This window comes from Babylonia areolata, chromosome 6 (assembly GCF_041734735.1).
Source record: "Babylonia areolata isolate BAREFJ2019XMU chromosome 6, ASM4173473v1, whole genome shotgun sequence".
In the NCBI taxonomy this organism is placed as follows: domain Eukaryota; kingdom Metazoa; phylum Mollusca; class Gastropoda; order Neogastropoda; family Buccinidae; genus Babylonia; species Babylonia areolata.
Window position 1 is genome coordinate 10,470,846 of NC_134881.1, and position 27,500 is coordinate 10,498,345.

Consider the following 27,500-nt stretch of genomic DNA (forward strand, 5'->3'; position numbering starts at 1 on the left):
TCAGGCCAATTCGCGCCCGGAAGGTTCTTACGCAGTGTGGACAGGGGATGGTGGCGGCTGTTGGGGACTTGCTGGCCCTGCTTTTCCTTGCCTGTCTGCGTTGCTCTGCTGCAGCGATTCTGTTGGCCTCACAGGATTTGGCGCCTTTGTGGACAGCTGAACGCCACTTTAGTCTGTCCATTGCATTCAGCTCCCATGTGTCGTGGCTGATGTTGAAGGCCTTCAGAGAAGCTTTCAGAGTGTCTTTGAAGTGCTTCTTTTGGCCTCCATGGGAGCGCTTGCCATGTTGGAGTTCGCCGTACAGCAGTTTCTTGGGGAGCCGGTTGTCTGGCATGCGAACTACATGGCCTGCCCAGCACAGGCCCAGAGTGCTTATAGTGAAAAGCAAAAAGCAGAGATAGAATCAGATGCACGGATATGACAAGGAAGGTTGTTCCAGATGTGTGGAGCAGCAAAGATGAAAGAAAGTTCACCATTGGTTCTTGTATTGACCCTGGGAAGTTTCAAAAGGTAACAGTCAGAGCAAGAGTGGAGATTTCTTGTGGGAGTGTAAACACTGATAGGGTCAAAAAGATAGGTAGGTCCTGTGGAGTGGATCGCAGAACAGCAGAGACACAAACACAACTTTGTATTTGATTCTGGCTTCAGTGTGGAGCCAGTGTAGCACGGAGGTGGGGAGAAATGTGACAATTTCATATCAGTATATCATGGTGTATTTGTCATACAATGTATTGGATAATGTTCATGATTACATTACTTTTTTTGTTAGTTATAATAATAATAAATAATAATGGTATTTATATAGCGTTGAATCTTGTGCAGAGACAAATAAAAGCGCTTTCGCACCAGTCATTCACACGCTTGCATAACTCTAAAACTGGAGAAACTGAAGACAAGGAAGGGCAGGCAAGGGAGGCTATTTTGGGAAGAGGTGGGTTTTAAGGCCAGACTTGAAAGAGCTGAGTGTGGAGACTTGATGAAGCAAAAGAGGAAGTTCATTCCAATCGCAGGGTCCAGAGACAGAGAAAGAACGGCGGCCAACAGTCGAGTGTTTGAATCTGGGTATACGTAAACAGAGTGGATCCGAAGCCAATCGTAGTGAGCGAGATGGAGTGTAGAGGTTCTGTTGTTGTCATTTAAAAAGGATATTCTGGAACAGTGTGAGAGCTCACATTTCCCTCTGATTTTTTTTTTCTTTTTTTTTTTGATGTTTGTTTGGCTGTTGTCTGGCCAGTTTGGTTTGTTGAACAAGTTTTTAGGCCCAGTAACAGCCCATAGTGGTCAGCTAGGCTGACAGTCACATGGCTATATTTTATAATGATAACTATAATACTGCTACTACTAATACTTCTACTACTACTTTTCTTCTTCTGCTTCTTCTTCCTCTTCTTCTTCTTTATATAGCACTGAATCAAATAAAACTTGCTTTCAGCAATGTACAATACAATAATTCTAATAAAGAATATATCACAATATTTTACACCATGCATCCAAACATGCAAGTTAGTCCAGCTGAGTGAGAAAACATTACAAACTATGACAAGAAAATGCATCGAAGCACATTCTAGTACATATGTACCTAAGTTCATCAAAGTACACACTGAGTACATATGAGAAAACATTACAAACTATGACAAGAAAATGCATCAAAGCGCATTCTAGTACATATGTACCTAAGTTCATCAAAGTACACACTGAGTACATATGAGAAAACATTACAAACCATGACAAGCCAATGCATCAAAGTACATGCTGAGTACATATGTACCTAAGTTCATCAAAGTACATAATTATGTACATAGCAAACTATATCATTATCAAAGTACATACTGAGTACACATGTACCTAAGTTCATCAAAGTATATACTAAGTACATAATTATGTACATAGCAAGCTATATCATTATCAAAGTACATACTGAGTACATATGTACCTAAGTTCATCAAAGTACATACTAAGTACATAATTATGTACATAGCAAGCTATATCATTATCAAAGTACATACTAAGTACATATGTACCTAAGTTTATCAAAGTACATACTAAGTACATAATTAAGTACATAGCAAGCTATATCATTATGCATACATGAACACTTGCACTCATACATAACAAGGTTTGATTTGATTTGAGCTGCATTCTCATTTTACAAAGCAAGCTATATAATTAACGTATATACAAACATACATAAATGTTTACTCTCACACATAACAAGGTTTGAGTACATATGTACCTAAGTTCATCAAAGTACATACATAGCAAGCTATATCATTATCAAAGTGCATACTGAGTACATACTGAGTACATATGTACCTAAGTTCATCAAAGTACATACTAAGTACATAATTATGTACATAGCAAGCTATATCATTATCAAAGTACATACTAAGTACATATGTACCTAAGTTTATCAAAGTACATACTAAGTACATAATTAAGTACATAGCAAGCTATATCATTATGCATACATGAACACTTACACTCATACATAACAAGGTTTGATTTGATTTGATTTGAGCTGCATTCTCATTTTACAAAGCAAGCTATATAATTAACGTATATACAAACATACATAAATGTTTACTCTCACACATAACAAGGTTTGATTTGATTTGATTTGAGCCACATTCTCCTTTTACATAGCAAGCTATATAATTAATGTATATACAAACATACATGAATGCTTACACTCAAACATAACAAGATTTGATATGATTTGAGCTGCATTCTCCTTTTACTTAGCAAGCTATATAATTAATGTATATACAAACATACATGAATGCTTTCACACATACATAACAAGGTTTGATTTGATTTGAGCTGCATTCTCATTTTACATAGCAAGCTATATAATTAATGTATATACAAACATACATGAATGCTTTCACAGATACGTAACAAGGTTTGATTTGATTTGAGCTGCATTCTCCTTTAACATAGCAAGCCATATGATTAACGCATATACAAACATGCATGAATGCTTACACTCATGCATAACAAGGTTTGATTTGATTATGATTTGAGCTTGCATTCTCCGTTGACCTGGCAGGAGATGTGTGAGCTTGCCATGGGGACGTACAAACACATCAGCAGGTTCCGTTCCTCACGCAAAATCGGCAGGGAGCTGGCCAGTTTTTACAGGTAAGTTTGTGTTTTCCCCCCTTTTTTTCTCATCTCCCAGGTCAACAATGTGTGCAGACCTGCTTGTGCCTGAACCCCCTTCGTGTGTATACACAAGCAGGAAATCAAATATGCATGTTAAAGATCCTGTAATCCATATCAGCGTTCGGGTGGGTTATGGAAACAAGAATATACCCAGCATGCACACCCCCGAAAACGGAGTATGACTGCGTACAAGGCAGGGGGTAAAAATGGTCATTCACGTAAAAGCCTGCTCAGGTATATGCTGAACGTAGGAGTCGCAGCCCAAGAACATAGAAGAAGAAGAGAAAGTTTGTGTTTGTCTTTGTTCTGGATGTTTGCTCGATGGTTATCATTGTTTTCAAGTTCCTGAAGGGAATGGATGCTTTAAGACAAGATTTAGATATTACATGGACTGAGTGAGAGACTTGGTTGAATTGGTCTGTTTTTTTGTGTTTTTTTTAATGTTATTTCAACTTACTTTTATTTAACTGTCTGACCCTTGTTTTGGTTTCTTTTTAACTGCTTTAACTCACTCTGAACGATGGAACGCTATAGTGTTCCTGTAGTGTTCCGGATGATGGAACGCTGTAGCGGTTTCGACAATTAAAAATGTTTCCACGTTTTCCTCATGGGGTAGCATAACAATCGCAGCTACACCAGGCATTGCAAACGTGTCAAGGGTCGAATGGAAAGTTTCTTCATGAGATTTCGTAACAGCACACTCCACAGCGAGCCAGCGAGTTCAGGACCCCACACAACAAGCTAATCTGCATACGTATCGAAAATGGTGTCGCAGGCGATGCAAGTGGAGAGGGAGGGTGGTGGGCATTGAGGAGAGGGGTCAATGGGTCAAGTACAGTGAGTTTCATTCAGTTAATTTATGTTTTGTATTTTTTGTGATTTTTTTTCCTGACCGTAACAAATGGGTTGTCTGTAGGGAAAAGCAAGGGAGAGAAATGTTCATCCGGAGTGAGTTAGAAATTTTGGGTACTCAGCTCTGAAATGGTCCTTTTGTGGTTGGCTGGGGTATAAGCAGCATGATTTGATTGATTTTGTATGTGTGTGTGTGTGTGTGTGTGTGCCTTGTTTACTATTTCTGTGTAGCGTAATGAAATGTGAATCAGTGAAATAAATGATGTTTTTTTTAATGAAGGAAGAAGCATTTGCTATAGACATTGTTTGAACATTCTTTCATGGATGGTGTATAAATGAATGAAAAGGGAAATTATTGAGATGAAATGAAAAGGGGAAATTATTAGGATAATGATCTGATCTAGATAAAACAAACAAGGAAATGTTTGATTTGCCTCATGTTTGCTTTATATAGCTTAAATGTGCAGAAACTTTACACACATACACACACATGCACATGCATGCAGATACATGCATATGTGTGTGTGTGTGTGTGTGTGTGTGTGTGTGTGTGTGATGCATACTCACACACACACACACACACACACACACACACACATTGCCTTTCACATACATGTGTACCTAACATTTGTGTGTGCTTATGTACATAACATGTGTATGTGCTGATGTACATAACGTGTGTGTGCTGATGTACATAACGTATCTGTGCTTATCTGGTAATATGTATATGTCTATGTACATAACATGTATGTGTGCTTATGTACATAACGTGTGTGTGTGTGCTTATGTACGTAACATATGTGTTTGCTTATGTACGTAACGTGTGTGTGCTTATGTACATAGTATGTGCGTGCTCATGTACATGATAACACATGCTTCCCCACTCACACTACGCTGATGTGCAGGAACATCGGAGAGCCCCAGAAGGCTGAGGCATTTCTGCTGGACGCGGTGAAGATGTACAGACAGGAGGGCTGGCACAGCCTGTCGCACGCCACCATGAGGGAGCTGGCCGCGTGTCAGAAACACATGGGCCACACCAAGAGGTGTGTAGTGATTTGTGTTTGTATTTGCATTTCTTTTGATCACGACAGATTTCTCTGTGTGAAATTCGGGCTGCTCTCCCCAGGGAGAGCACGTCGCTACACTACAGCGCCACCCTTTTTTTTTTTGTATTTTTTCCTGCGTGCGGTTTTATTTGCTTTTCCTGTTGAAGTGGATTTTTCTACAGAATTTTGCCAGGAACAATCCTTTTGTTGCCGTGGGTTCTTTTACGTGTGCTAAGTGAATGCTGCACACGGGACCTCGGTTTATCGTCTCATCTGAATGACTAAACAGAGAAAACAGAATTTGTATTTGTATTTTGTATTTGTATTTATTTTTATCACGACAGATTTCTCTGTGTGATGACAATGGCCATGTGTCAAAAATACATGGGCCACACCAAGAGGTGTGTAGCGATGACAGTGGCCGTGTGTCAGAAACACATGGGCCACACCAAGAGGTGTGTAGTGATGACAGTGGCTGTGTGTCAGAAACACATGGGCCACACCAAGAGGTGTGTAGCGATGACAGTGGCTGTGTGTCAAAAACACATGGGCCACACCAAGAGGTGTGTAGTGATGACAGTGGCTGTGTGTCAAAAACACATGGGCCATACCAAGAGGTGTGTAGTGATGACAGTGGCTTTGTGTCAAAAACACATGGGCCACACCAAGAGGTGTATAGTGATGGTGTGTAGTGATGACAGTGGCCATGTGTCAAAAATACATGGGCCACACCAAGAGGTGTGTAGTGATGACAGTGGTCGTGTGTCAAAAACACATGGGCCACACCAAGAGGTGTGTAGTGATGACAGTGGTCGTGTGTCAGAAACACATGGGCCACACCAAGAGTTGTAGTGATGACAGTGGTCGTGTGTGTCAGAAACACATGGGCCACACCAAGAGGTGTGTAGCGATGACAGTGGTCGTGTGTCAGAAACACATGGGCCACACCAAGAGGTGTGTAGCGATGACAGTGGTCGTGTGTCAAAAACACATGGGCCACACCAAGAGGTGCGTAGTGATGGCAGTGCACGGGTGGATCATGCCTTGTGTTTTGTGTGGTATTGCATTATGAGGGGAGACACTGCTCCGTTTACGTTCTGTGATTGTTTTCAGCCTTGGAATGCTTCTTATATCACAGACATTTAGCCATTGTTTTCAGCCTTGGAATGCTTCTCAAATCACAGACACTTACCACTGTTTTCATCCTTGGAGTACTACTTATATCACAGACATTTAGCCATTGTTTTCAGCCTTGGAATGCTTCTCAAATCACAGACACTTAACCACTGTTTTCATCCTTGGAGTACTACTTACATCACAGACATTTAGCCTGTAGTTAATCTACAGTTTCTCTCACATCTGACATTTGGTTCTCAGTTGCCGTTTGCTTTTTATGCAGCCAATGTCCTCCAAGCTCCTCAACTCCTGTCTGCCTTGTGTATCATGTCCATCAGAAATTCTTGCTGTCCACAATGAGATCTCGTCTTGAACAAAGCCGCTGTATTGTTCCTGGAAAATTTGATTAGAAACAAACAAGAATAGAATACGTCTTTATTACCAAGTGTACCGGGGTCACAAGGAATATTGGGGGAGGATAGTACATAACAAGGTACGAACATAAATCGAAAATCATACACAAACACAGATACAGTAGAAATTAGGAGACATACAGGTGTATATCAATATAAAAACTTGTGCATACTCACACATGCACGCACTGTGCACACACACATGCGCGTGGACACACACACACACACACACACACACACACACACACACACACACACACACACGCTCTTGCACAATTCCAGTTATCTTACTGGAGCATTGCGTTTCAGAAACAAAGCATGACAAACACATATTTTTGGCAAGATTACCCGAAGAAAGAAAGATTAGATGACGATGATGGGTGCAATAGCCAAGTGGTTAAAGCATTGGACTTTCGAATCATGGTGACGGCACCTGGTGGGTAAAGGATGGAGATTTTTACGATCTCCCAGGTCAACATATGTGCAGACCTGCTTAGTGCCTGAACCCCCTTCGTGTGTAATGCAGAAAATCAAATACGCACGTTAAAGATCCTGTAATCCATGTCAGCGTTCGGTGGGTTATGGAAACGAGAACATACCGGGGGTACCCAGTATGCACACCCCCGAAAGCGAAGTATGGCTGCCTACATGGCGTGGTTAAAAACGGTCATGCATGTAAAAGCCCACTCGTGTACATGCGAGTGAACGTGGGAGTTGCAGCCCACGAACGCAGAAGAAGAAGAAGAAGAAGAAGATGAATTAATACTGTGCACAGAACATTTATTTGTTTGGACATTTTCATCAGGTCCTCTGCACCTTTTTGGCTTGGGCAGTTCATCATGGTTATTAGGTTTTACATTTATTTGATTATTTATCATCATTGTTGTCTTATTTATTTATTTTATTATTATTATTATGATTACTTTTTTTTTTATATTATAATCATTATTTATTTATTTATTTATTCATTTCTTTATTTATGTACGCTTATAGTTGACTTCATCACGTTTTTGCGCCTCATGCATATTATTAGTAGTGGTAGTAGTAATTTTTTTATGTATTTATCTATTATTTATTCACCCTTTTTTCTTTTTTTTCTTCTTTTTTTCTCAAGGCCTGACTAAGCGCGTTGGGTTACGCTGCCGGTCAGGATCTGCTTGGCAGATGTGGTGTAGCGTATATGGATTTGTCCGAATGCAGTGACACCTCCTTGAGCTACTGAAACTGGAAACTGATATTAGGTTTTAAATCTTGTTGCTGAAACAGTAGTTCTGAGGTGTTCCTTTCCAACACTTTTGTGTTCGTAGTTTATTGACTCACTTGTGTAAACAAAGTGAGTCTATGTTTTAACCCGGTGTTCGGTTGTCTGTGTGTGTGTGTGTGTGTGTGTGTGTGTCCGTGTGTCTTTGTGTCCGTGGTAAACTTTAACATTGACATTTTCTCTGCAAATACTTTGTCAGTTGACACCAAATTTGGCATAAAAATAGGAAAAATTCAGTTTTTTCCAGTCATCTTGTTTAAAACAATATTGCACCTCTGGGATGGGCACAAAAAAATAATAAAAGAAGCCTAATTATATGCAAACAGCATTTACTGTTATATTTATATTTTTTGTATTCTCTAAACTTGGCACTTTGACCTCTTATTCTGACACAACAACAAGCGGAGTCATTGTTATCATTTTTTGTTCAAACAGGAACTTCTTTTGCTAAGCATGGAATTTTTATTTATTTTGCAAACGTTTTGTTGCAGATAGTAAAGAATGGAAATTACTCTGTAATTAATGCTAGGGGACGTAATTTATCACAAGTGAGTCTTGAAGGCCTTGCCTCTCTTGATTATTTATATGTATTCATGTATAAATAGAAAAGAAAGCAATACACTGAGACTTAAGTTAAATACGATTTTAGCAAGAGTATGATTGCATTGCCTACATGATAGCGAGCAACTGAAGAGAGAAAGTAAGTCATTTACATGTTTCATGTCCATGCTTCCAGATTCATTGCGACCGCTTGCAAAGTGGCTTGCAGCAGTCATTTGCCCGATTCAGACCGCAACCAGCATTTCAAGGATGTCATGAAAGCTTTGGAAGGTGGTGAGTATGTTTTGATATCCGTCCTGACTGCTGTTCAGATGTGACTGACACATTTTTAAACCTCAATCACTTGATTTTATTATGTAAATCATGCATGTTTTATGTTACTGGTACTTAAATGAGAATTCTGTTGGTGATCTTCAGACTGATGGATGAATATCTATCCAAAAAGAAAGTGGGGTATGGGGAGGAAGGGGGAGGGATGGGGAGAAGAATATAAAGTTTTATTTAGAAAGTAACAAATAACCAGCCCCCCCCCTCCCCCGCACCCCCCAAACCACCCTTTCCCCGGCCCCTCCCCCTGGCCCCCCCTCCTCCACACACTCATTTCTAGGCTACGTATCGCAGCTTCCATGGCACACACACACACACACACACACACACATACACACACACACACATACACACACACACACACACACACACATACATACACACACACACACACACACACACACACACACACACACACACACGTGAACCGAAGCCTGTGACTGAGAGCATCATATCTATAAAAAAAAAGAAAAAAAAAAAAAAAGAAAAAGAAAAAAAGTTGACACAGAAACTCGGTGGTGAAAGAGTCAGCCCGATGTTTGTGCTTGCAGGTGACAGCGTGCAGCTGATGGGGCGCGGTTCGGTGGAGGCCACGCGGCTGTGTCTGGGCCGAGCGACGGTGAAGACGGGGGAAGAGGTGGCCATGACGGTGCGGCTCCGCAGCTACTTTCCCCAGCCCCTCGCCTGCCGCTCCGTGCAGCTGGCCCTCTGCCCTCGCCTCGACCAGGACTGTGCCCAGGTACTGTTGCTCACTGTTGGTTTGCCTTGTACGTGTGGTAGACCTTTGTGTGTGTGTGTGTGTGTGTGTGTGTGTGTGTGTGTGTGTGTGTGTGTGCCGCTCCGTGCAGCTGGCCCTCTGCCCTCGCCTCGACCAGGACCGGGCCCAGGTACTGTTGCTCGCTGTTGGTTTGCCTTGTACGTGTGGTAGACCTTTTTGTGTGTGTGTGTGTGTGTGTGTGTGTGTGTGTGTTTGTGTTTTGTGTGTGTGTGTGTGTGTGCCGCTCCGTGCAGCTGGCCCTCTGCCCTCGCCTCAACCAGGACCGGGCCCAGGTACTGTTGCTCGCTGTTGGTTTGCCTTGTAGGTGTGGTAGACCTTTTTGTGTGTGTGTGTGTGTGTGTGTGTGTGTGTGTTTTGTGTGTGTGTGTTTGTGTGTGTGTGTGTGTGTGTGTGTGTGTGCCGCTCCGTGCAGCTGGCCCTCTGCCCTCGCCTCGACCAGGACCAGGGCCAGGTACTGTTGCTCACTGTTGGTGGCTTGCCTTGTAGGTGTGGTAAACCTTTTTGTGTGTGTGTGTGTGTGTGTTTGTGTGTGTGTGTTGTGTGTGTGTGTGTGTGTGTTTGTTGTGTGTGTTTGTGTGTTGTGTGTGTGTGTGTCTGTGTGTGTGTGTGTGTGTGTGTGTGTGTGTGCCGCTCCGTGCAGCTGGCCCTCTGCCCTCGCCTCGACCAGGACCTGGGCCAGGTACTGTTGCTCGCTGATGTTTGCCTTGTAGGTGTGAGAGAATCTGAGCGCACTGGTTCGAATCACGGCTCAGCCACCGATATTTTCTCCCCCTCCACTAGACCTTGAGAAGTGGTCTGGATGCTAGTCATTCGGATGAGACGATAAACTGAGGTTACGTGTGCAGCTTGCACTTAGCACATGTAAAAGAACCCATGGAAACAAAAGGGTTGTTCCTGGCAAAATTCTGTAGAAAAATCCAGTTCGATAGGAATTAATAAAACTGCACGCAGGAATAAATGCAAAAAAATGGGTGGCGCCGTAGTGTAGCGACGCGCTGTCCCTGGGGAGAGCAGCCCGAATTTCACACAGAGAAAATCTGTGGTGAGAAAAAGAAATACAAAATACAAATACAATATCTTTGTAAGGCAACAGCTCTTCATTGATGAGCATACCTGTCAGCAACATTTAAAGGTTTAATCTAAATCAAACTGCTGTCATTTAATCAGATGTTCTTCTCATTTCCGTCAGGACGACTCACAAGAGCAGCAACCACCAGCTGACAGCCAAGAACCAAAGACGGTCACCATCAACACGGAAGCGCCACCTCCATCCCGCGTCCTCCGACGGTCTTTCCCCAGGAAGATCGACACGCGAGCCATGTACGAGCGTCGGCAGGGCCGCGTCATGGTTGCTGGGATCACGTGCGACTCGGCTCACGAGCTGCTCAAGAGGACAGACAGTTTGCCCACCGGGGCAGAGGCGTTGGACGTACCTGTGAAAGGGGATTACGCTTTCAGTCTTGACGCTTCAGAGGTCACTCTGAAACCAGGAGATAACGAGCTGGATCTGACAGTAAAGGTGAGAGGACGTCAGGTGGGCGTGGAAAAGGGTGGGGGATGTGAATGTCTTTACAACCCTTTAACTCCCAGAACTATTCTGTAATTTTTGCCAGGAAACCAATAACCTTACAAAACATCTGCCTGCCCCCCAAAAAAATCTTTAAAAGAAGTATACAACGCTACATGTTTTATTCAAGGAAAATGAATGGAGAATATAGTTATTGTATGTTCAGTGTTGAACAGGATGAGATAACTCACAGATTTTTAGAAAATAAGAAAAAGCACAAAACATTTTGAAGAAAAACATGGGTGGAAATGGTACTGAAATATTTGCAGATGTATATGATTTAACAAGCAACTGCAGTTATGATGCTTTCCTCCACTATCACGTTGTACTATACAAATCAAATCAAATAAAATCATGTTGCTTTTAGCCCAGCTGACCGCAAGGGTCCATTTCAGGGTTGATCACCCGTCAGTTCTTAAAAACCAGTCAAAAAAACACGGATTAATATTGAAAGGATAAAAGTACAAATACACCCATTTTTCACTCAAACCATATAAAACTGAATCAGCGTTATGTTGTTCCACACAACACTGCAAAATCTTTTAAAGCTTTTCCTCACACAACAAGTGGAGGGATGGCTCGCTCAGGGGTAAAACACTTCTTGACGGGGGTTGCAGGCGGGTGAAGAGGGGTGGTTCGTCCCAAGCCAGATCTGCGTGTGTGTCAAGGGCCTGGAGATTCTGGTGCCTCTGCCCAGCATGGACATGTGTCTGCACGTGGCGAGCTACAGACCCTCTTTCACGCTCATGCCCAAGAACACAGGTGACTGCCATGTTTCATTTGAAAGAGAAACGTTTTTGAGGGAAGCCAGGGTGTGTTGGGGTTGGGGAGGGGGGGGGGGGTGTAAGGAGGAGGAGGGAAGGAGACGTTTGAGAGAGAAGATAGCAGAACCGGTGGATTGAAGAGTTGTGTGGATGCGTAAGGATCTGTCTTACTGTCTGTATTTGAGTGTAGGACTAGTCGTTTGTGTTGAGGATCTGTCCTGTTGTTTGCGTGTGTGACTTTGAGGATAATCGTTTGCGTGTGGGGGCCATGAACAGATGTTGGTGATGGTATGCATAAACGTTTGCATACACTGGTATAAACATACACATGCACACACAAACACTCTCTGGATTACACGCATACACGCACACATGCACACGCACACATGCGCGCGCACACACACACACACACACACACACACACAAACACACACAACCTGCACACATGCATATTCACAGTCATACTCTCAAGCACATTCATTAATTCACACACACACACACACACACACACACACACACACACACTCTCACTCACTCACTCACTCACTCACTGACTCACACTCACTCACTGACACACACACACACACACACACTCTCTCTCTCTCTCTGACACACACACTCTCTCTCTTTCACTCACACACACACACACACACACACACACACACACACCACCACCACCACTACCAACCCCTGCACACACACACACATTTGCCATGCTCTCATGCTTTACAATCACAACAACATCCCCCCCCCAAAAAAAAACAACAACATTTCCTTTCTTTCCCAGACGAATTCATCGCGGGCATCGAGCAGGCGGCCACCCTGACCGTTCAGACGGGCAGCCACTGCATCACGAGCCAGACCCCGGTCACCCTGAAGTCCTCACTCCCCATTACCTTCACCTCTGCCCAGCCAACACAGGATGGAGGACGCTTGTGGCTCCCCCCTCAAGCTCCTCACCGGTCGGTGGATGTCGACGTCAAGGTGTATTTGCCGTTGGAGCATGTCTCAGCAGCTTCTGAGGGAACGCATTCGTCATCACTGCTGGCGCCGGGGGTAGGCTGGGAGGAAAAAGATGGTTTTGGGGGTGGTGGGGGGAGGGGGGGGGGGTTTGGAGGGGGCGGGGGGTGCTGGAGGAAGTGGATGGAGCGGTTGTGGTTCGGGTTGGTGTTAAACTGCGGTATGAGGTCTGGTGTTTTTTGTGTGTGTGTGTGTGTGCGAGTCGTGTTTGTGCTGTTTCTTAGAATGCCACTGGATGCATTTTCATGAGTGGCCCTTTGCTGGACACCACATGGAAAAAGAGGAATAGTGTGTGTTGTGTGTGTGTGTGAGCATGTGTGTGTGTGTTTGTGCACACATGCATTAGATCGCTGAGTGATGCCTTAAGTGTCTTGAGAGATGCATGTAACATAGTACATACATATGTAATTGTGAGTGATGATTATTATGATGACGATAATGATGAACGTGTGTGTGTGTGTGTGTGTGTGTGTTGGTGGAGGGTGGGGCCTGGGCGTCTCTGATTCTACATATTTGTGCCTATGCTTAATGTATCTTTGTGTGTGTGTGTGTGTGTGTGTGTGTGTGTGTGTGTGTGTGTGTGTGTGCGCACGCTAGCAAGTGGGCTGGTGTACACAAGTTCACTGAGCATTGCCCTTATTTTTTCTTTTTTATTGTTTTTTTTATATTTACCTTCTGTGTATCTTTTTGTGTTTTAAGTCCTGTTTTGATGAATTTACTTCTTTTGTTTATTTGGTTTATTTCATTTCGCTTTAGTAGCTCTCTGGGCCTGATGGGTGTGTTGGGTCTGTGCGTAGTTCAGGCGTCTGCTCACACTTCGCAGTTCTTATATATGGAGATTTTGCAAAGCAGTTGTGGTGGTGCACCATCAGTCCGCACATATGTGGAGTGATCGCCTAGAGGTCGACAGGTGCAATAGCCGAGTGGTTAAAGCGTTGGACTTTCAATCTGAGGGTCCTGGGTTCGAATCACGGTGACGGCGCCTGGTGAGTAAAGGGTGGAGATTTTTACGATCTCCCAGGTCAACATGTGTGCAGACCTGCAAGTGCCTGAACCCCCTTCGTGTGTATGTGCAAGCAGAAGATCAAATACGCACGTTAAAGATCCTATAATCCATGTCAGCGTTCGGTGGGTTATGGAAACAAGAAAATTCCCAGCATGCACACCCCCGAAAGCGGAGTATGGTTGCCTATATGGCGGGGTAAAAACGGTCATACACGTAAAAGCCCACTTGTGTGCATATGAGTTAACATGGGAGTTGCAGTCCACGAACGCAGAAGAAGAAGGCCTAGAGGTAACGCGTCCGCCTAGGAAGCGAGAGAATCTGAGCATGCTGGTTCAAATCACAGCTCAGCCGCCGATATTTTCTCCCCCTCCACTAGACTTTAAGTGGTGGTCTGGACGCTAGTCATTTGGATGAGACGATAAACCGAGGTCCTGTTTGCAGCATGCACTTAGCGCACGTAAAAGAACCCATGGCAACAAAAGGGTTGTTCCTGGCAAAAATTCTGTAGAAAAATCCGCTTCGATAGAAAAAAAAAAACCCAAAAAACTGCACGCAGGAAAAAATACACACACAAAAAAATGGGTGGCGCTGTAGTATAGGGACGTGCTCTCCCTGGGGAAAGTAGCCCGAAATTTCACACAGAGAAATCTATTGTGATAAAAAGAAATACAAATACAAATACAAATATGTTATTGCCCGCTTGAAACTGACGCAGAATCTGAAATGGAAACGGACCTGTATTGATTGCAGGTGGAGTGTTGTGTGGAGGAGTGGTCAGAATGCATGCAGGGACACCTGGCCTTTGTGGTTCCTCTCCGCGCTTCGCATAGAGTCTACACTGCCAGGAACAAGTGAGGGTGGTTTTTGTGCTGTTTGAGAAAATTTTAGTTATCTTTTTATATATTCAGGTAGATTTTAACAAAAAAACAACTAAGTCACTCACTTGACCGGTCAGTCAGTGGGTCAAACAAACAAACAAAAAGCAGATATGCCAACTGTTCTGATTTCGCCATGTTTTGTCACGTTTGATAGCAGTTTGTTCCAACGTTATGACGGGCGCAATAGGCGAGTGGTTAAAGCGTTGGACTGTCAATCTGAGGGTCCCGGGTTCGAATCACGGTGACGGCGCCTGGTGGGTAAAGGGTGGAGATTTTTCCGATCTCCCAGGTCAACATATGTGCAGACCTGCTAGTGCCTGAACCCCCTTTGTGTGTATATGCAAGTAGAAGATCAAATACACATGTTAAAGATCCTGTAATCCATGTCAGCGTTCGGTGGGTTATGGAAACAAGAACATACCCAACATGCATACCCCCGAAAACGGAGTATGGCTGCCTACATGGCGGGGTAAAAATGGTCATACACGTAAAAGCCCACTCGTGTGCATATGAGTGAATGCAGAAGAAGAAGAAGTTCCAACATTATGCCAATGTCAAAATTGTTCTGACGAGTTCATTTTGGACTACATAGCATGGTCACGTATGCTTTCCTGTCGTAACATTACCCAGATGCTCTGGATGTATCGATCACGAGGCCAGGGCAGTCACTGCTAACCTTGGTCTCACGTAATGAGTAATGATGCTCAGCTAATCGTGTGTGTGTTTACATTGAAACAGCATTGAGTGGACCAATGAGCTTAATCATAGCAGTTACACCATGTTACAGGAAGGCCCAAGTGTTTGTATGCCTTGTAGATAAAACGTAAGTTTGCTGATGTGGCTTGGAGTCCAAGTGTTCCTGTCAAACTCAAATGTAGCAACCAAATTTCCTGATTGTTCCTACAAACACTTGACAGGGCTTGGCATCTCTGAAAAAGGAAACTAATAAAAAAAAAAAAAAGTACGCCACCAGACCTTGGGGGAAATTATGTTTTTTTTGCCGCCCCATCATCTGCATCATTTCAGTGGCATTACTCCCATGCCGCTCATTTAGATTCCCCCATACAAGGCCACACCTTGGTTTGTCTATCACAGTTCCAGTGTCGGCAGTCCACAGGGAACCATTGATGTTAGGTCAGCAGGAGGCCACACACCAGAGGAGACCCTGCAGTGCTGCTGAGTCACTTTGGTGCTGTTCAGTGGTGCCTGTTCTGATTTAATGTACTTAGGACACCACCTACTAAGCCCTCTACTAACGACAATAATGGCTTAGTTGCGGAGCCAGACTGAGTGAGCTCCCTTGCAGAGTGGAGACCGTCGCCACTTGAATGGTGACTTTGTTGACAAGGGCAGAAAGGGAAAAGCTTTAGTTTATATATTCTTTGCAAGGTGTGATGATCCATATGATTGTCATCATCATCACATTGAATAAACAAACAACAAAAGGAAGAATATAGTGTGTGTCAGAAATTTTCTGTTTGTTTCAGATTTTTATATCATCCTGTAGGTAAGATTTTTGGGTAGGCATGTGTGTCGGCAAAAAATGTGCATTGAGCAAGGTGCATAATTATAGCCCAGACGTAGTTCAGGTGTGTGCATGTGTGTGTGTGTGTGTGTTTGCGTGGTAGGTGTGAGTTGTGTGTGTGTGTGTGTGTGTGTGTGGTAGGTGTGAGTTGTGTGTGTGTGTGTGTGGTAGGTGTGAGTTGTGTGTGTGTGTGTGGTAGGTGTGAGTTGTGTGTGTGTGTGTGTGTGTGTTTGTGTGGTAGGTGTGAGTTTGTGTGTGTGTGTGTGTGTGTGTTTGCGTGGTAGGTGTGAGTTGTGTGTGTGTGTGTGTGTGTGTGGCAGGTGTGAGTTTGTGTGTGTGTGTGTGTGTGTGTTTGTGTGGTAGGTGTGAGTTGTATGTGTGTGTGTGGTAGGTGTGAGTTGTGTGTGTGTGTGTGTGGTAGGTGTGAGTTGTGTGTGTGGTAGGTGTGAGTTGTGTGTGTGTGTGTGTGTGTTTGTGTGGTAGGTGTGAGTTGTGTGTGTGTGTGTTTGTGTGGTAGGTGTAAGTTGTGTGTGTGTGTGTTTGTGTGGTAGGTGTAAGTTGTGTGTGTGTGTGTTTGTGTGGTAGGTGTAAGTTGTGTGTGTGTGTGTTTGTGTGGTAGGTGTGTGTGTGTGTGTGTGTGTGTGTGTGTGTGAGGTGTGTGTGTGTGTGTTTGTGTGTGTGGCAGGTGTGAGTTGTGTGTGTGTGTGTGTGTGGTAGGTGTGAGTTGTGTGTGTGTGTGTGGTAGGTGTGAGTTGTGTGTGTATGTGTGTGTGTGTGTGTGTGTTTGTGTGGTAGGTGTGAGTTGTGTGTGTGTGTGTGTTTGTGTAGTAGGTGTGTGTTTGTGTGTTCATGTGGTAGGTGTGAGTTGTGTGTGTGTGTGTGTGTGTGTGTGTGTGTGTGTGTGTGTGTGTGTGTGTGGTAGGTGTGAGTTGTGTGTGTGTGTGTGTGTGTGTGTGTGTGTGTTTGTGTAGTAGGTGTGAGTTGTGTATGTGTGTGTGTGTTTTTGGTAGGTGTGAGTTATGTGTATGTGTGTGTTTGTGGTAGGTGTGAGTTGTGTGTGGGTGGAAAGTTCTGTAGTCTTCAGCCAGCAGTCATCTTTATGGATCAGCCATCACTTCATTGTCACTGTTTAACACACCAGGCAGTGGTAGATATGTTTGCCCTTCCTGCAACTATGTACAACAGAAAGTGTGTGTGACCAAATGATTTTGAACATTTAGGTTTCCAGACAATGGTTTGACTTAAAGCTTTCAGCTTGTAGGATCTACTTGTGTATGCAATGGAGTGATGCAGAAAATATGGTTAATCTGTTTCGTGTGTTGTGTGTGTGTGTTTTCTTGTGTGTGTGTTTGCGTGTGTGTTTGCACACACATAAAGTGTGCGCTCATGTATGCAATGGAGCGGTGCAGAAATTACGGATACGCTGTTTCATGTGTTGTGTGCGTGTGCGTGTGTGTTTGCGTACACATAAAGTGTGCGCTCATGTAAGCAATGGAGTGGTACGGAAATTATGGATATGCTGTTTCGTGTCTGCAGAAAGTACATCCAGATCAAGTTACAGGGAAACACAACCGCCCCCATCAGAGTCGCCAAACCCGACCTGACTGCCATCGGCACCACCTTCACTTTCCTCAATCCGGGCAAGGAGTGGGTGAGTGGAGTCTTTCTTCCTGTTACACGTGTTGATAAAGTTTTGTGTTGCAACTCTGTGTGTCATCCGCTTTGTGTACGGAACTTTGGAAACTGACTGGACATGAACAAAAAAGAACTTTGGCTAGAGGAGAAGTAGTGATGGGAAGATAACTGTTGTGAACAATGCTAGACTCAGGAGGGCGATGAGAATGTGATGGGCTTGTCAACAAAAACATGACAGCAATGGTAGATGTTGTCTGAGAACTCTCTCCGGATGATGGAAAGCTATAGCGTTCCTGACGTAAGGTAGCGTTCTGGACAACAGAACGCTATAAGGGTTTCGACAGTTAAAACATTTTCTACGTTTTCCTCATGGGGTAGCATAAAAATTGCAGCTACACTGGGCATTGCGAACGTGTCAAAGGTTGAATGGAAAGTTTCTTTGTGAGGTTTTGTAACTATACACTCGCTGGCGAGCCATTGAGCTTGGTACCCCACATGACAAGCTAATCTGCATACGTATCCAAAATGGCGTCGCAGGCGATACAAGTGGAAATTTTTGGAGCAAACTAGATCACGACAGTGGCTTTTTACTGCTGCTGAAGTGATTGAAATGCTTCAGACTGAAGGTTTTGACATCGACAAGGATGATGAAGACATTGAATAAAGTATCTGCAGTGAAGAAAGCTACCAGCAAGAAGGTACTGACAGTGACTCAGCATCTGAGGGCTGTGAAGAGAGGGAGGGGGGTGGGCGTACACACGACGTTAGAAGAGGGGTCATTGGGTCAAGTACAGTGAGTTTCATTCAGTTACTTTGTGTTTTGTATTTTTTGTAATTTTTTTTCCTAACTCCTAACAAATGGGTCGTCTGCAGGGGAAAGCAAGGGAGAAAACTGTTCGTCCAGAGTGAGTTAACATAGATGTTGTCTGTCAAGTCTGAACATAGATGTTTGAGAAGTCTCAGCATAAGCAGACCGACGTATACAGTGCTATGGTGAGACTTGTGATTGGTTTTTATGTTTGCTCACAAACACTTTTTGTTTCTTTTCTCTCTGGGATTGTGGGCTTCATTTGCCACGTTCACACACATACATATTTGTGTGTGTTTTAGAGAGAGAAGGGGATAGAGAGAGAGAGAGCTGAATGGTTTGAGCTCTGAAGAGTATTAAATTAGGGCTTTCCTGTCCATGGGGTAGGGAGACGTGGGGATTCGCATGTTAACATCCATTTAGAGAGACAGAGAGAGAGAGAGACAGAGAGAGACAGAGGCAGAGAGACAGAACTCAGAACTCAAAATGTTTTTATTCAAGGATTAAGATTTTAGGCATTGCCTATTCTTCCAATCTGTCCTTGCTAATCTACAGCGATTACAAATAGCACACACATAAATGAAAGGAAAAGGTTTTCATGCAGAGAGAGACAGAGAGAGAGAGTGAGACAGAGAGACACAGGAGAGACACAGAGAGAGACAGAGACAGAGAGAGAGATACTGACACTGACACTTTATGGGCAAATAATGTTTTACAGTTCTACTGCCAAGGGGGATAATTTAGCTCATGGAAGCGACAGAAGAAAAGAAAGTGAGAACCGATAAAGGGAAATAACAGTTTATGTAAACATTAAAAAAACCCATAAACATTTTTACAGTCTCACACATAACATTAATAAATATTCACAAATATTCCATTTTAACACACACACACACACACACACACACACACACACACACACACACACACAGAGAACAAGAAATTAGCCACTGAAACAAATCACTCCATTGTGGAATAGCATCACAATTGCACTTGGTTTATCAATGACACATTGACATCTCCTGCAGATGTTCTTTTCTTTATCTCTACTTCTGAATCTGCACTGATTTATAAAGCAACACGGTGATCACAATTAGCAGACTTAATCTTCATTAGTTAGTGAATTTTTTTTTTTTTTTTTTTTTTTTTTAATAGTTAAGGGTGAGGGGGGCGGGGGTGTGTGTTTTCAAGGTGTTTTACCATGTGTACAGTTTTGAACCCAAGGTGGTGTGGGGTGCGGTGTGAAGGATGTTGCCATTTACAAGGTACAAGAGTGTTGTGCACACTCAACTTATATCAGATTGACATAAGTTTACAGCTGGGCCAACAGCAAAGTGAGAGCTGTATGATCAATGGTTTCTCCATTGCAATGGGAAATCATTTACAGCTTAGTCTTTTGTGAAGGACTATGACTGTCAAACTAGGAGGCAGCCTTTGGGAACCATCCCCAATGCCGACTGTCCTAAAACCATCTTGGCCGAGAGAGTGGGGATGTAACTTGGGCAAGACACTCTCCACTATGATCAAATTTCCAGCCCAGATAGGACAGCAGTTACTTCCTCTGCTGTTCTGATGGTCTTAGTGGAACACGACTGACTATCATACATATAGTACTGTTACTCTCACGACTATTACTGCTGCCACCACCACCACCCACTGGCTGTCTCTCAGGTGGTTCGTCAGCATCAGGATGTGTCTCTGGTGTGGGAGGTAGTCGCAGGCGACTCTGATGAAGACGCCAACATCCATGCAACGTTTCACTGCGGCTTCTCCTGCGACCTTGACCTGGCTGAGCAACAGCGCACGTTCACCTACAGCTGTCACCTGAAAGAGTTCCAGGTGAGGGTGGATTGTGTGTTTGGGGGGAGGGGAGGTTGTGTGTTGTGTTGTGTGTGTGTGTGTGTGTGTGTGTGTGTGTGTGTGTTTTGTGTGTGTGTGTGTGTGTTTTGTGTGTGTGTGTTGTGTGTGTGTGTGTTGTGTGTGTGTGTGTGTGTGTTTGTGTCATGTGTGTGTTTGTGTTATGTATATGTGTGTGTGTGTGTTGTGTGTGTGTGTGTGTTCATGAAAATTTATCCCTTTTCCATGTCCCTGCATGTGTTGTGTGTTGTGTGCTGTGACAGACGTGGTACATGGTGGAGTACACGCTGTGTGGCGAGGGCACCATCACAGCGGCCGTGCCTGGCACCCAGCTGAGCAGCAAGAGCCTGCGCTGCACGGGTTACCAGTCCGGCATCACCTACACCTTCTACCTCACCATCACCCCCGTCAACTACTGCTGCTGCCCTGCCGAGCGACCCCAGCACCTCGTGTACAGGGTCACGGCCGACCCTTCCATCTGGGCCTTCTCGGGGAAAACCACAGGTGATAGTTTTGTTGATTAACATACCCCCCGAAAACAGAGTATGGCTGCTTACATGGCAGGGTAAAAAAGAGGACATACAAGTAAAAAGCCCACTTGTGTACATACAAGTGAACGTGGGAATTGGGAAGAAGAAGAAGAAGTTGATTAACAAATAGTGAGTGGTAACTCTCTCCATTCACAACTTACACAACCTCAAATCAGTGCTGCTTATGCCACCGATTCAGCTAGCACACAGGTAAATAACCGGTACATGAGAACAAACCCAGACACTTCCTCAGAAAGGGAGGGGGGGGGGGGTTGTTTTTATTTTCACTTGCTAAGGCAGATGCTCCCGTATCTTTGGGCACATATGGCAGTGAAGAGACTCCATGGTCCACGACCCTCCAGTTTGCTGGTGTCACCCTGTTGTCTGTCGCCAAGTCGGAAGTCTCTCTCTCTCCACTGGTTGCCACCAGTTCATCTTAGGCCATCCTCTTCTCTCTTTCTCTGATCTGGAGGTGTCCAGTCCATGGTTTGCTATGCGATTCTTGTTGCGGGTTGTGTCTGCAAAAGTCCCAGCCAGTGGAGATGCTACTTGTATTTGTATTTCTTTTTATCACAACAGATTTCTCTGTGTGAAATTCGGGCTGCTCTCCCCACGGAGAGCGCGTCGCCACACTACAGCGCCACCCATTTTTTTGTATTTTTTCCTGCGTGCAGTTTTATTTGTTTTTCCTATTGCAGTGGATTTTTCTTCAGAATTTTGCCAGGAACAACCCTTTCGTTGCCATGGGTTCTTTTACGTGCGCTAAGTGCATGCTGCACACGGGACCTTGGTTTATCGTCTCATCCGAATGACTAGCGTCCAGACCACCACTCAAGGTCTAGTGGAGGGAGAGAAAATATCGGCGGCTGAGCCGTGATTCAAACCAGCGCGCTCAGATTCTCTCGCTTCCTAGGTGGACGCGTTACCTCTAGGCCATCACTCCACATTTGCAGATGGTGGTTGACATGAGAGGTTGATGGATATCATGGAAAATCACTGTATGTGTCTCAATTTTTTTCTGCCCCAGTGTGTGTGTGTGTGTGTGTGTGTGTGTGTGTGTGTTTCTTTCAGAATTATGTCTCCAATTTTCTACATTGTAGTGTGTGTGTGTGTGTCTGTGTGTCTGTGTGAGTACCGTAACTTTTTTTCTTTTTCTTTTCCGTGGAAGAACAAATTCTTTTTTTTTCATCTTTTTTTTGTTGTTGAATGGTGGTGTATGGTCTAGGCTGTGGTCTTTATGTGTGAAGAAAGATTGGGGAAAGTTCTTTTTTTAGAATAGTGTGTTTGGACTGTGGATATTGTGTGTGAAGAAAAAGTAGAAAGCAATTCTTTTCTTGAGGTGTGGAGGATGGTCAGAGCTGTGGTCATTGGTGTGATGAAAAAGTAAGGAAAGTATTTTTAGAATGATGGAGTATGACCAAGGCTGTGGTAATCGTGTGTGAAGAAAAAGTAGTGAACATTCCATTTTGCTCGTTTTTTATTTGATGATGGAGTTTGCCCAACGCTGTAGTCATTGTGTGTATAGAAAAAACAAGTAAAGGTCTCTTTTTTTTCTTAGAATTATGGAGTGTGACCAAGGTTGTGGCCATCATGTGTGAGAAAAAGTAGGGAAAGTTTGTTTTACTGGAATGATGGAATATGGCTGAGGCTGTGGTCATTGGGTAAGAAGAAAAAGTACAAAAGTTCCCCACTCCCTTTCTTTTTTTAATGATGGAGTATAGCCAAGGCTTTGGTCATTAAGTGTGAAGAGAAAGTAGGAAGGTTCCTTTTTTTTGAAAATAGTAAAGTTCAACTGGAGCAATGGTTGTTGAGTTTAAAAGGAAAAGTAGGCCCTGTTCCTTTAAAGAATGATGGAGTATGGTAAAGCTGTGGTCATTGTATGTGAGAAAAAAGTAGGGAATGTTCCTTTTTTTTTCCTTCCCAGAATGATGAAGTATGGCCAAGACTGTGGCAATGGTGTTTGAAGAAAAAGTAACGACAACTCATTATAACTGAAACTGGAATTGAAAATTGTACCATTGTGTAAGTTTTCACTGGCCATGCAGGTGTCCTCAGCATAGGAGAGAACCCCTTCCGAGCATCGCTGAAAGTGATACCACTGGCAGCCGGCCATCAGCACCTTCCTAAAGTCCAGCTCTTTCACCACACGGGTACAGAGTCTCCCGTTCCTGATGACAGCGAAGGTTAGTCAGTGGTGATTCAGACATAATGTACGCTCTAGAATGCTTTCATTTGTAGAAAACTGTTTCCACAGAGCTTTTTTTTTCTTAAGATATTTTGGGGGTTCCATATCATGTGCACTGTTTATGCAGAAGATGCTGTGAAATACTGAAAGCACTCTGCAGTTCTGTCCAGATCAGTCCATGAGTTCAACGAATGTATAATGATAAAATCAAGCTCTGGACATTATTTTCTTTCATGTAACTGGCTCAGAAATGTATCACATAAAAAAGGCAACAGTATTTGATAGCTTGTCTGTAAAGTGGCATTTGAGCAAATTATTTTGAAGGTTTATTTCTTGATTCATTTTTTGTGTGTGTCATATACTGTACCATGTCAAACTGATGCAAACTAGGCCTACTGATTTGCTCTGTTTAGCCAGCATTTGCAGCTAACTCAGTAATAAGTCATCGCACTAATTCCACCCTCTGATTGACAATCAAACACAATTTCCAGCCGGAATCACGTTCTTTGTTTTCCCTCGTTTTAGGTTATGTCTACCTGCAGATGATCTGCCGTTGCTAGTATTAATAGTTGTGTGGACAGGTGGGATGGCAAACGTTCAATCAGATTTGAATTATCTGTTTTTTCAATAAAGGAAGTAAGATGACAGTGACCACCATTAGCACACAGACTTCTTTAGGCTAAGTGTTTCAGCCTGGTACAAATGTTGCAGACGTCTGGGTGAAGAGAGCAGAGACAGAGAAGCTGGAAAGGGAAGAAGAAGAAGAAGAAGAAGAAGAAGAGGAGGGAGACAAAGGAAAAGACAAGCACCCTTCGAACCAAGGGGTTGCTGACAGCGCAGAGACGATAGACCCCAGTTCGGGCCTCCGACAGTTCAGCGTGGGTCGGGTCTACAATGCCAGCCTGGCCAAACAGGTGCATGTCTTCCCAACGCCTGCCAGCAGTGACATGGAGGTCTCCATGGAGATGACCACTGTTTAACCTCTGCCATCATCTTTAGACGTGGTTGATCTTGACCTTTGGTACCAATCATTAGGATGTCAAGGTTGTTTCTGTATGTCGTTGTCATGATCTTGATCAGTGTTCCTCGCCATAAGAACAGGTTCCCAGGTTAAAAATTAAGTTAATGCGAAGGACATTTCTGTGTCATCATCTTGACTATGACCAGTGTTCATCACCATTATTTCAAGTTCGTAAGTTCAAACAAAATTAATGTCAAGGTCAGTTCTAAGCCATTATCATTATCATGATCAGTGTTCATCACCATAAGGTCAGGTTCATAAGTTCAAAACAAAACTACTGTCAAGGTAATTTCTTTGTCATTATCATGATCTTGACCAGTGTTCATGATCATAAGGTCAGGTTTCTATGTTTAAAACGAAAGTAAGGTCATGTCTGTGTCATCATGACCTTGACTAGTGTTCACCATAAGGACAAATTAATGGGTTCAACACACAGAAGTAATCGTAATGACGACTGTTGAACCATTTCCTTATTGTAGATGTTGACCTGGACCTGTGGTAATTGCTGAGATGTCAAGGTCATTGTTGACCTAGACCTGACATGTCAAGGTCATTTAAAATTCATTAACGTGACCTTTATTAGTTGTCATCGCCATAATGACAAATTAATAAATTTGAGACAATTGTAATCCATTTGACAACTGTTCAACCTTTCCTTCATTGCACATGTTGACCTTTACTTCTGGTAATCATCACGATGTCACGGTAATTTTGATACCATTATCATAACCTTGCCTGGTGCTTTACTCCTAAGTCATAAATCTAAGATACAAGTAATCCAAAAGACTTTTGTACCATGTTAAAATTCCGTTTATCATGACCTTAATCGGAACTAGCCCAGCAAGCACACTTCATCGCACTCTCAACTGTGATTCTGATGGAGCACCCTCTGATAAGGTGGAACGAATGTTCGTCACCATAAAGACAGGTTCCTAAGCTAATCCAAAGGTCTCTGACTGCACTGTGTAAATCCTTTCAGAAAGATCCAGGTGCTTCTTGGAGACACACTGGTCTCTGATCCATAGCCTTTCTTTGTTTATTTATTTATTTATTTATGGTTTTTTATGTACGCTTTTAGTTGACTTCATCAAGTTTTTGCGTCTTATACATATTATTATTATTAGTTGTTCTTTTTTTAAAATGTATTTATCTATTATTTATTCACCCTTTTTTTTCTTTTTCTTTTTCTCAAGGCCTGACTAAGCACGTTGGGTTACGCTGCTGGTCAGGCATCTGCTTGGCAGATGTGGTGTAGCGTATATGGATTTGTCCGAACGCAGTGACGCCTCCTTGAGCTACTGAAACTGAAACTGAAACTGTTTATTTATTGTTATTGGGTTTTTATAATGTTTGAAAAAATGGAAAAGAATGCTGACTGAAAGAGGTACTATTGTGAACCATCTGAGCCAGAGGGACCAATGAATGACAAAGATGTTTGATGACTTTATGTATATTTTGCTTGGTTTTTTTTGGTTTTTTTGTTGTTGTTTTTTTGTTGTTTTTTTTGCTCCCCCATCCATCTGCATCATTTCAGTGGCATTACTCCCACGCCGCTCATTTAGATTCCCCCATACACGGCCACACCCGGGTTCGTCCATTGCAGTTCCAGTGTCAGCAGTCCACAGGGATCCATCAGTGTTAGGTTGTCAGGAGGCCACACACCAGAGGAGACCCTGCACTGCTGCTGAGTCACTTCGGTGGTGTTCAGTGGTGCCTGTTCTGTTTTAACGTACTTAGGACACCACCTACTAAGCCCCATACTAACGACAATAATGGCTTAGTATATTTTGCTTGTTTGTTAATTCAGTGGGTTTTTAAAAAAAAATTAATTTTTATTTATTTTTTATTTTTATATATATGATAGTCAATCGTGTCCGACTATGACCATCAGAACAGCAGAGGAGGCAACTGCTGTTCTGACTATTTGGGCTAGAATTTGATTATAGTGGAGAGTGTCTTGCCCAAGTACATCCCCACTCTCTCGGCCAAGAGGGTTTTAGGACAGTCGGCATTGGGATGGTTCCCAAAGGCCAACTACCCCACAAGGCTGCAGCACTAAGAGCCAGTGCAATTTTGCCTCCTAGTTTGAGAGTCATAGTCCTTCACAAAAGACTAAGCTATAAATGGTTTCCCATTGACTGGAGAAACGATTAATAATACAGCTCTCACTTTGCTGTTGGCACAAATGTAAACTTATATCAGTCTGTGATATAAGCCGAGTGTTGGGCCTATAATTCAGTGTACATAGTCATACATAGTCATAAGAGTCACGTGAAAATTAAACGCTTTTTGTTCTTGATTGTGATGACACAGGCATATCATGCGGGGATGAGCGTCAACATGTGAGCGTGCAAGACAAATTTAGAAGATAATGGTGATTCTGATGGATGATGGCATTGTCAGTGGATTCACTGATGCTATGGAAAGACTGATATTTATATGATGACTGTGTGAAAGGTATTGATGTTCATTCATGGGAGAAATGTTGCGTTCGTGCGTGCAAAAGGTTTTTTGTGGTTGATTTTGGGCACGGAGGTGCAGAAAGCTGAAAAGTAAGTGTTGTTGCTGTCATGGACTGGTGACTTGGAAGGGGCTGTGGGGGTGAAGTGGTGTTGGTTTCAGTCCCATCAGAAACTTAAATACAAGGTCATAAGTGAAGAAAAATAAGTGTTGTTGCTGTGGTTTTGTATCATGGACAGAAGGGGCAGTGGCGTGAGGTGGTATCAGTTTCAATCACATCAGAAACCTAAATACAAGGTTCACAAAAAGTTAAGGACCACATGGGAAACTTGCACAGTTTTCATCTTGTAAGCATCGGTGAAATGATGCTGAATTTTCGGCAAATGGCGGTCTCCTGAACCTTGCAATTGGAATGAACTTCCTCTTTCTCTTTGCACCAGTCATTCACATGCATGCATAACTTTAAAACTGGAGAAACTGAAGTCAAGGAAGAGGCAGGGAAGGGAGGCTATTTTGGGAAGAGGTGGGTTTTAATGCCAGACTTGAAAGAGCTGAGTGTGGAGACTTGACGAGGCGAAAGAGGAAGTTCATTCCAATTGCAAGGTCCAGAGGCAAAGAAAGAATCAAAGCGGATTTTTGTATGGAATTTTGCCAGGGACAACCCCTTTGTTGCTGTGGGTTATTTTACCTGCGCTAAGTGCATGTTGCGCAGAGGACGTCGG

At 43.3% G+C, this 27,500-nt stretch overlaps 1 protein-coding gene across 1 annotated transcript in view; it reads left to right on the top strand.

The window, feature by feature from the left end:
* The window catches only part of LOC143282725 (trafficking protein particle complex subunit 10-like), a 41,495-nt gene that overhangs the window by 13,783 nt on the left and 212 nt on the right, over positions 1-27,500 (top strand). The window contains exons 11-23 of the mRNA XM_076588453.1: positions 3,050-3,141; positions 4,923-5,063; positions 8,593-8,690; positions 9,296-9,483; positions 10,712-11,041; positions 11,707-11,851; positions 12,641-12,909; positions 14,630-14,730; positions 17,819-17,933; positions 20,397-20,564; positions 20,846-21,086; positions 23,158-23,295; positions 24,009-27,500. The exon at positions 24,009-27,500 is cut by the window's right edge and continues 212 nt beyond it. Coding sequence (XP_076444568.1) covers positions 3,050-3,141; positions 4,923-5,063; positions 8,593-8,690; positions 9,296-9,483; positions 10,712-11,041; positions 11,707-11,851; positions 12,641-12,909; positions 14,630-14,730; positions 17,819-17,933; positions 20,397-20,564; positions 20,846-21,086; positions 23,158-23,295; positions 24,009-24,277 — 2,295 coding nt within the window. The 3' untranslated portion in view covers positions 24,278-27,500. The remainder of the gene's footprint in view (positions 1-3,049; positions 3,142-4,922; positions 5,064-8,592; positions 8,691-9,295; positions 9,484-10,711; positions 11,042-11,706; positions 11,852-12,640; positions 12,910-14,629; positions 14,731-17,818; positions 17,934-20,396; positions 20,565-20,845; positions 21,087-23,157; positions 23,296-24,008) is intronic.